General features: G+C 40.5%; 1 protein-coding gene across 1 annotated transcript in view; it reads right to left on the reverse strand.

The window, feature by feature from the left end:
• The window catches only part of LOC132861144 (cytochrome c oxidase subunit 6A, mitochondrial), a 4,616-nt gene extending 2,342 nt beyond the window's left edge, over positions 1-2,274 (reverse strand). The window contains exons 1-2 of the mRNA XM_060892531.1: positions 2,114-2,274; positions 711-791 (exon numbers count right to left, since the gene is read on the reverse strand). Of these exons, the coding sequence (XP_060748514.1) occupies positions 711-786 (76 nt within the window). The 5' untranslated portion in view covers positions 787-791; positions 2,114-2,274. The remainder of the gene's footprint in view (positions 1-710; positions 792-2,113) is intronic.
• Positions 2,275-10,000: the final 7,726 nt, after the last annotated feature.

The following is a 10,000-nucleotide window of genomic DNA, read 5'->3' on the forward strand; positions in this document are numbered from 1 at the left end:
ATCATCATCATCATTTTTCATCAGGTGTTAAAGCAAGCTTGTTTTGGGGGTGATCTGTCCCTTTTGGTGTTCCACACACTCCCATATTAAGGAGTGTTTCCTCCAACAGTTATTACTTTTTTATTTTGCGTAAATGTTTTTTGATGCTTGCTGTGTCTCTGCACTGGATTTACACTCATTCACTCATCTCCTCCGAACTACCTCGGGTCACGGGGAGCCTGTGCCTATCTCAGGCGTCATTGGGCATCAAGGCAGGATACACCCTGGACGGAGTGCCAACCCATCACAGGGCACACACACACACACACACACACACACACACACACACTCTCATTCACTCACACACTCACAAACTACGGACAATTTTCCAGAGATGCCAATCAACCTACCATGCATGTCTTTGGACCGGGGGAGGAAACCGGAGTACCCGGAGGAAACCCCCGAGGCACGGGGAGAACATGCAAACTCCACAAGCACAAGGTGGAGGCGGGAATCGAACCCCCAACCCTGGAGGTGTGAGGCGAACGTGATAACCACTAAGCCCCCGTGCCCCCTCTGGATCTACACGAGTTTATACAGTATATAGAATAACAAATAAAAACCTTCGGCTACCAGTTCGGTCGAATCCACCAGAAGACTCCTGCTGAACAGATCCTTGTGATTTAATCGTGTGTGTGAAAGAGATCAGACAAAAAGAATAAAGACATCACCTCCTCCCTCGTGGCCTCCGTGTGACGCAGTGGCGAGGAAGCGTCGAGCCACCGCAGACGACGCAGACGCAGCCATTCCTTCTGCAGAGAAGACCACAGATAGAATAATAACAGCGCTGTGTTCAGTGAGCAGATGAAACACTCCTCATTACGAGGCTCGTTAATCTCCTTAAACTGGAATTACACACGTTAAAACGCACAAACAAACCAGCAGGTAGATTCGTCTTTCAGTATTTCTGTGTTTTGTATAGATGCCGAAGCGCATTAATATTAATGCAGGAACGCATGATGGAGAGAAAAAGTTTACACTCCCCTGTTAGAGTGGCGGGTTTCTGTGGTATAAAAGTAATAAACCTGAAGTTAATCATCAGATCAGAAGTATAGTTTAGGGGTGTAAATACTTACGCACACAGGTTATTCTTTATGATTGTTTTCCACAGAATTCTGAAAAAGTTCTGATGTGATTAGACTTTTGGGTTCAAATCCTGCTTATATATCCGTCATTCACTGTGGTCTAAAGTAAGTGTGTAGTTCTGTGTGCTGTAGTGTTGGAGTTTCACTAAACCTTGCTCCATCATGACAATGAAGACACGGTGTGGAGTGAAGAACTCGAGTGTCCTGCACTGAACCCAGACTGAACCCTGATACAACGTCAGAGTCTGATCTCTGAGTCTAACGCTTTATTTTTATTTACTAATGCATTAATCACTAATCCCCACAGACGCAACCCAACGTTTAGTGGAGAACCTTCACATATGAGTGGAGCTGATTAGAACAGTAACGTACTTTTGCCTATGTAGTGTACTTGTACTGTGTGTGTGTGTGTGTGTGTGTGTGTGTGTGTGTGTGTGTGTAAAAGTGAAATGTAGTGTGGTGTTAATCAGTGTGAAATGCAGAACAGTTACAGTGAAGCTCAACTCGGATTAAAATAAAGTTAAAGTCACTGTGTAGGTGTTATGGCATTAAACTCAGAGCTTCTTTAATTTCCTGTAACTTTGTTTTAAACCCCACACAGAATCTAAACGGTGTTGACCGAACACACGGGTAATAATTAACGACGTTTAAATATTTACTCCACATTAATGTGTCTAATATAAACTGCTCCAGAGAAACAAGGACAGTGTTTCTGTTGTTTCTCCACTGTATTAATCTCCCACAGAGACAGAGGCCTGCTCCTGCTGTGTCCTTCACAACGTTCCCTCAGACCCCTCTCTCAGGACAAGCAGGATCAGACTGATAATCTGGATTACTTACTGTTTAAAGTCATGCTGCGAAAATGCACCATGTTCATGATTAAGGAAGGAAATATTTCATGTTGAGTGTGAAGCAACACTGTACGAAAACAAACCTGTAGGATTTTTTTTTTTAAAACTACAAAACAAAAAACAACCTGAAGCACTCACTGGTTTGTCCTGACAGTTGATCAGATGATCAGGTGATCAGATGATGAGCTGTTTTGCTGGTTTCTGCTGGTTGTTGTTGGACTCGTGGTGTATTTTCTGTGTCTCAGTGTTTGTCCTTCAGTCTGTCCTGCTCCTGCCTATCAGACTCCTCCCTGGTGCAGTCTGTCCGTCTGCCAAGAAATGAGGTTTATATTTGGTCGAGTGCGCACACGCTGCTGTGCTGCACGTCTGACTGCTGCAGATCTGTAACCTGAACTCTGCACTTCATTTAAGGTTTCTAATGTAAATGAATCTTCACGAAGCTCAATCATGATGACACACTTTCATACACTGTGAATGTGTGAGTCTGTAGATGTGACATCACAAGTGTCTACAGGTCCATTCATCCCCAGGTGGTGCTCAACAGTCACATTCAAGTTTGTAATCAGTTCTAAACTTAACAGGTAGCCAGTGTAGAGATGATAAAATTGGGGTTATATGGTCATACTTTCTTGTCCTAGTGAGAACTCTGGCAGCTGCATTTTGGACTAACTGTAGCCTATTTATTAAAGATGCAGGACAACCACCTAGTAATGCATTACAATAGTCCAGTCTAGAGGTCATGAAAGCATGAACTGACAGGATGTTTCTCAGCTTGGTAATATTTCTAAGGTGAAGAAAGATGTGTTTGTAATATGGTGATATGATTTTAAAGACAAGTTACTGTCTAATAAACACCAGGTCTTTCACTGTCGAGCTACTAGTAGCAGTACATCCCTAATAATGTTCCCTAATGGAAGCATGTATATTGAGAAAGGCAGAGGTCCTAGAACTGATCCTTGAGGGACCCCATAATTAACTGGCAATAAACTGGAGGATTCACCATTTAATTCTACAAAATGGTATCGATCAGACAGGTAGGATCTAAACCAACTTAAAGCCTGTCCATGAATACCTGTGTAATTTTGTAAGTGATCTAGGAGAATGTTGTGATCTATAGTGTCGAATGCAGCACTAAGGTCAAGTAGAACTAATAGTGACATACAGTCTTGGTCCGAAGCTAAGAACAGGTCATTTGTAACTTTAACAAGTGCAGTTTCTGTGCTATGATGGGGCCTGAAACCTGACTGAAACTCTTCAAAGATATTGTTCTCCTGTAAGAAGGAGCTCAGTTGAACAGACAAAACCTTTTCTAGTATTTTAGACATAAACAGATGTGAAATAGGTCTGTAATTTGATAGTTCATTAGGATCTAAATTCTGTTTCTTAATGAGGGGCTTAATAACTGCCAACTTGAAGGATTTAGGGACGTAACCTAAAAATAGCGAGGAGTTAATAATATTAAGAAGAGGCTCACCAGCTTTATGTAACACTTCTTTCAGTAATTTAATGGGAATGGGGTCTAGTGAACAAGTTGTTGGTTTAGCTGTTGTAATAATAGGGCTCTCAAGTTTTGAAAACAGTAAAGAGTGACATCTCCAACCCTCCACCCAAACACAACAACAGACCTACACCCTTTTCGCCACCTTCTCTGGGCCAGCATCCTGCAACCTGGCCTTTTTAGGGGGATTTCCTCTCATGGCGAATGACAGAATGCTAAGTTGCCTTTTAGTTGACATCTTTGAAAGACAGATGCAATGATTAATGCATCAATGGCCAGGATATCAAATATGACATGATTTTAAAAGTGACCTATAACACCGACGATGCAATACACTTTATTTAGTGCTAATAAAATTATTAAGCCTATTTGGAGAGAGATGTTTAATGTGACAAAATGTCAGTCATCATGTGATAACGAAAATATGACTAGGCCTAGACCAGTGGTTCTCAAACTTCTTCGGTGTGTGGTCCCCTTTGTATACAGTGCATCCCTACTTGCCCCAGCCAAAAGAAAATTTATGACATAAAACATTCCAAAACTTAATATTTGAATTAAACCAAACATATTAAATTATACAATCTAGTGCTGTTGGTTAGTAGCCTTATTTTTCTGAGATTTAATTACACAGAATTTGATAAATTCATTATTTTATAAAATGACAAAAAACCGGGGCCCCCTGGCACCATCTCAGGGACCCCAGTTTGAGAACCACTGGCCCTAGACTACATGTTCTGAGCAGGTGTTGTCAGTGAACAGGCTGTAAAACTGTTGGCTAAGTTACAGACACTCATGAAAAACTCCTGCTGATTATCTGGGAAACGTCTCTAACAGCAGTCACAATGTCACTGTTTGTGTCAAACAAGTTGTGAATTAGTTGTAACATTACAACAGGAGATCATGACTTACTCTGTGCTCAAAGTGATGCTCGCAGCTCCAGTGCTTTTCTCTGTGGGTGAACGAGGATGATGATGAACAATTCCAGAATCTGCTTTTTTTATATTGGTTGTTGCGTTAAATCTTACCCAGATACAATAGTGCTATTTTCTGATTGGCTGTTGTGTAGCCTCTTTTTTTGATTGGCTGATAAGTGTCAGGCTCGACTAAGAACAGTGATACAAAATACTTTCGTGATAAGGACCTTTTAATAGTTTTTTTTAAATTGGATTGGAAACAGGAGTCTGCCTGCTTTAATAAAACTCCTTTTAGTCCAACTTGTGTAATCTTCCATGTGTTCCTGGGATACCGATGAAGGATGGAACTGTTCCTGGGTTTCCAACTTTAGGATACTTCAGAATTATTCCCTGCTGAGCTTCAAGATCAGCTCATTGTCTACTTCTGTTAATAATCCAATGGGATGCAAAGGTTTGTGCCCCCAAAGTTTCTGTGTGTAAACCATATAGCTGTAACTTATATGCTCCATCTGCAAAAGTAGAGTTTTCTGGTTGAATTACCGAGTTGCAGAGTTGCCTTAATTTCAGAATCAGAATCAGAATCAAGTTTATTGGCCAAGTGTGTTGATGTTGACACACACAAGGAATTTGGTTCCAGCTGTTTGTGACTCTCAAGAGTACAGACATAAATAACACTATACTATACAATACACACATAAATAACACTATACTATACAATACACACATAAATAACACTATACTATACAATACACACATAAATAACACTATACTATACAATACAGACATAAATAACACTATACTATACAATACACACATAAATAACACTATACTATACAATACAGACATAAATAACACTATACTATACAATACACACATAAATAACACTATACTATACAATACACACATAAATAACACTATACTATACAATACACACATAAATAACACTATACTATACAATACAGACATAACACTATACTATACAATACACACATAAATAACACTATACTATACAATACACACATAAATAACACTATACTATACAATACACACATAAATAACACTATACTATATGTAGTAGGGCAGTCTAGGTACCACCCTATTAAACGTGGTTTTCGGAGCTGTACCCTTCACGGTGCCTGCTTAAGCTCCACCGGCTGTTATATTGCCACCAGCAGTGTGTTTGTTTTGTTTTGTTTTGTTTTTTCTGATCTGCGCTCTTCTTAAGGACGGCGTGGAAAAATCGGGTAATATCTCGTACCTGGGAAGATTAAGTTTTTTTTTGCTTGTTTTGTTTAATGTTAATTTGAGTCTTTTTGCTGAAAGTTCTTTTCATTTTTAAGTTTTTGTTCTTTGTAACTTGTTTTCTTTGTATTTCATGTGATTTAATTTGAAGCCTCCTGTTTTCACTTGTATTGTTTACTTTATTTCTTCTTTCTGGTTTTGTTCTTCTCTTTAACCTCTTGATGCTCCATGGCATGTCTTGGTTTATGAGCCTTTGGCACGACCCTAGTTGAGTCTTTACATCTCTCTGTCTGACCCTTATGGCCAGTAAATTGCCCATTGTTGTTCCCCTTCATGGTTTGAACTTATTCTAATGCAAGTTGTTGGATTGCATATGAGTTGAACTAATTGTGTTTTTTTTTTACTTTCTCTTTTTTTTTCTTTTCTTTTTTTTTTTTTGTTTTGTTTTGTTTATTTCAGGAGCTGAGGGCCCCAGTGAGGGAAGCGAGCTGTCTTGGCCCAGTGGTGGTGGTGTTTCTCTCACAGAGTGTTTTTGCCATTGATATCTGTGTCTCCCTCACTTAGAGTGGGTGTGGTGTGAGTGTGAGTGTTTGTGAGTGGTGTGTCTTAGGATACTCACTGTTCAGCTAGCTGCCCTACTGGTAAGCCTCAGCTGGAAAGTTCTTGTTTTTCTTTACTTATTTTCGTTGGTTTTCAACAGTTTTCTACATTTTAACTAATTATTGTGCAATAAAAGTATTTTTGTATTTATATCCACGTCTCTTGTGTTCAGTGGTAACGAACCTGTGTGCTATATTTTTGGGTATAAATTTCCCCGTTTACAGAAACGGGGTGGTGTAGTCTGCTCTAATTTTTAGTTGTATATTAGTGTCAATTCTTGCCCTCCACCGCCCCGCCACATATACCGTAAAAGACAAGATAATAAAGACTATGCAAGAAAATGCAGATGTGATACAATAGACAGAATGAGTATTAAATATAAATACAGAATATATAACAGATCAGTTATGTACATAAAGTGTGAGAGTGTAAATAACAATATTGTGTAATATTATGCTTATGTACACTATACAGCAGCAGTAGTGTGTAATATATACAGATGATGTGATGACTGACAGTCCTGATAATGCAGTACTTATAGATATGAAGCAGTGAATATAATTATGGTGAGGTGTTAATCAGGGTGATTGTCTGGGGAAACAAACTGTTCCTGTGTCTGGCAGTTTTAGTAAGTAAAGTTCTGTAGCGCCTGAGAGAAGGGAGGAGCTGAAAGAGGTTGTGTCCAGGGTGTGAAGGGTCAGTAGTGATTTTTACTGCCCGGTTTCTGGTTCTTGTGTCGTACAAGTCCTGGGGGGTGGGCAGGGGGGCACCAGTTATTATTTCTGCTGTTGTTACTGTGCGTTGCAGTCTGTTCCTGTCCTGTTTAGTTGCTGCACCAAACCAGATGGTGATGGATGTGAACAGGACAGATTCTATGACTGCAGTGTAGAACAGCATCAACAGCTCCTGTGACAGACCAAACTTCCTTAATTGATGTAGAAACTACATCCTCTGCTGGGCCTTTTTGATGATGGAGTTTATGTTGCACTCCCATTTCAGGTCTTGGGAAATGGTAGTGCACAGAAACTTGAAGGCCTCCACAGATGACACCGGGCTGTTAGATATTGTGAGGGGGAGTAGTGTTGAGGGGTCTTTCCTAAAGTCCACTATCATCTCCACAGTTTTGAGGGTGTTTAGCTCTACACTGTTCTGACTGCACCATAGCACCAGCCGCTCCACCTCCTGTCGGTATGCAGACTCATCGCCATCTTGGATGAGACCGATGAGCGTAGTATCATCTGCAAATTTCAGGAGTTTAACAGTTTGGTCACTTGAAGTGCAGTCATTAGTGTAGAGGGAGAATAACAGTGGGGAGAGGACACATCCCTGTGGAGCGCCAGTGCTGATTGTCTGAATGCTGAAGGTGACACCTCCCAGTCTCACCTGTTGTGGGCCTGTCAGGAAGCTGGTGATCCACTGACAGATGGAAGTGGGTACAGTGAGCCTTAGGAGTTTGGAGTGGAGAATTTCCGGAATTATTGTATTAAAAGCCGAACTGAAGTTGACAAACAGAAGCGTATGTCCCTGGGCAGTCCAGGTGGTGCAGAATGTAGTGCAGACCAATGTTAACTGCGTCGTCCACTGAAAACCACAAGAAAAAAGAAAAACATCCCCCAAAAAAACCAACACTACCAAGGGTACATCGATGTGTAATCAGTCTGACAACATGCTCATTTAAGAGATGTTCTGATACCAACATTTGATAATAAGTGACAGTACAGAGAAACCAACATAAACAGAGCTCGATTAATTGATACTCACTTCAGTATTGGAATTGATATCGAAGAATTACAATTAACATTTACTCTGTTTTTACATTTATTCGATTTAGTTTTTTACTGTTTGCCCTCAAGCCTACATGGAGTGGCTCTGTTGTGCTCACACATGCACTTGAGATTTAAGATCGTGTGCCATCTTGAGGACTTTAGTAATGTGTGACGTCTTGTGTTCTTTATTATTGCAGGAGACTGTGAAAGGTGTACATGTAGATGTTTATTTGTCAGGGCCGAGTTCGCGGCCCGTCTGCAGTCCTGGCTCTGTTTAATTGTCTGAGACTGGCTTGTGAACGCAGCGGCCAGGCTGCTCGCCGCCTTCAGCTCCGCTGCTGTACACATTCCAGGACAGTTTGGTGATTTTCCTCCTCAGGCTCAGCCATTACACCTCCTCATTAGCTGATGAGGTCAATCAGGTCCATTGCAGCTGCAGGAAAATCACCAGGTCCTGGTCTTAAATTGGAGTGTAATTCTCATTAAAGATTCAGTGCAGTTCCACACTGAACAAACATAGTGTTTATAATCAGAAATTCTCTGACAAACTTTTTGAAAGTGTCCTTACCTCATCACATGCTGGCAAATTCCATTTCAGGATTAGTTTAGAAAGCTGAAAGCTGCCTTTATACACGAAGAACATGATTATGATATTAACCCAGACCCTTTTTGATTGACATCCTTACTCAGTCTCCGTCTCGTATAAAGGTATATCTGTTTAAAATCCAGTGCTGAGCATCAGAACTCATTTTACCTTTGATCAAACTGTGTATGAAACAAAAGCTGAAACCAGCAGTTGGTCATTTATTAATTTAACCAGCATTACTTTACATTACCAGCATAACATTTCATTACTGTGAGTTCTGTGTTAGTATAAGCATTGTTCTGCGCTCCAGTCTTTCATTTTAGCCTGAAGTAAGATGGCTGTCAGAGGCAGAGGTCAGGGTTTTTTTATTTAATGTGATAGCTTTTGAGTTCTGAGTGCTACAGTCTCACGTGACGTCCACGCCACCCCACCAGAGGTTCCTATTACCAGAATACCAGCCCGCTAACCTACCTGTAATCTTTCACTTCCCCAATCAGAGACACTAAAGAGATGTTTGTGAAGTATTTAGAATTTGACTGTGTTTGCTGTTTTGTTTGTTTATTCTATTTATTTGTTTACTGTATTGGACTGATTGGACTGATTGTAGTTGTCTGGATTGGTTTTTTAGTAAATGCGGTGCCTTGACCCGCACGTTTCAGTCTGAATGCTGAGTAATATTTAAGAAAAAGGATCCAGTACATAAGTGAAGGATTTATTTAATGTAGAGTTAGTTTAGTGATGTTAGTTCAGCCTGTTGGGTCGGACTTTTTCCATTTACGTGTCATATTGTCTGACTTAATCTCAGTGTTAACTTCATTGTTAGTGTTTTCTGTTGGATTGGAGTTTCAGTGCTGCCCATGATCCTAGTTAATGTTCTGCTGTATTAAAGAAGAATCCCGGGTTATTTTTGTTGTCTTCTAGTCAGGAAGGTTCTCCTTCAGTGCACTGTGGAATTCTAGTTTTATTTGCATGAACTCATGACCTTCAGTGTTGAAGGTTTATCTATAGCTGACAGTAGCAATAAGTCTGGGCTACTGACAGGAAAGACCACAAAAACTACCAGAAAAACTCTCTGTGGAATTCTTATCGGCCTCATGGCATTTTAGAGTTCTGATTGTTATCAGCCGAGTCCACACGAGTCCGGGATGGACACGGTCACTAGGCAGCCCACTTCATTTAGACCACTACATTCTACATTAAGAGAGAGACAGAGAGAAAGAGAGAGACAGAGAGAGAGACAGAGAGAGAGACAGACAGAGACAGAGAGAGAGAGACAGAGAGAGAGAGAGAGAGAGAGAGAAAGAGACAGAGAGAGAGAGACAGAGAGAGAGACAGAGAGAGAGAGAGACAGAGAGAAAGACAGAGAGAGAGAGAGAGACAAAGAGAGAAAGAGAGAGAGAGAGAGAGACAGAGAGAGAC

The sequence above is a fragment of the Tachysurus vachellii genome, chromosome 18 (assembly GCF_030014155.1).
Source record: "Tachysurus vachellii isolate PV-2020 chromosome 18, HZAU_Pvac_v1, whole genome shotgun sequence".
NCBI classification, from domain to species: domain Eukaryota; kingdom Metazoa; phylum Chordata; class Actinopteri; order Siluriformes; family Bagridae; genus Tachysurus; species Tachysurus vachellii.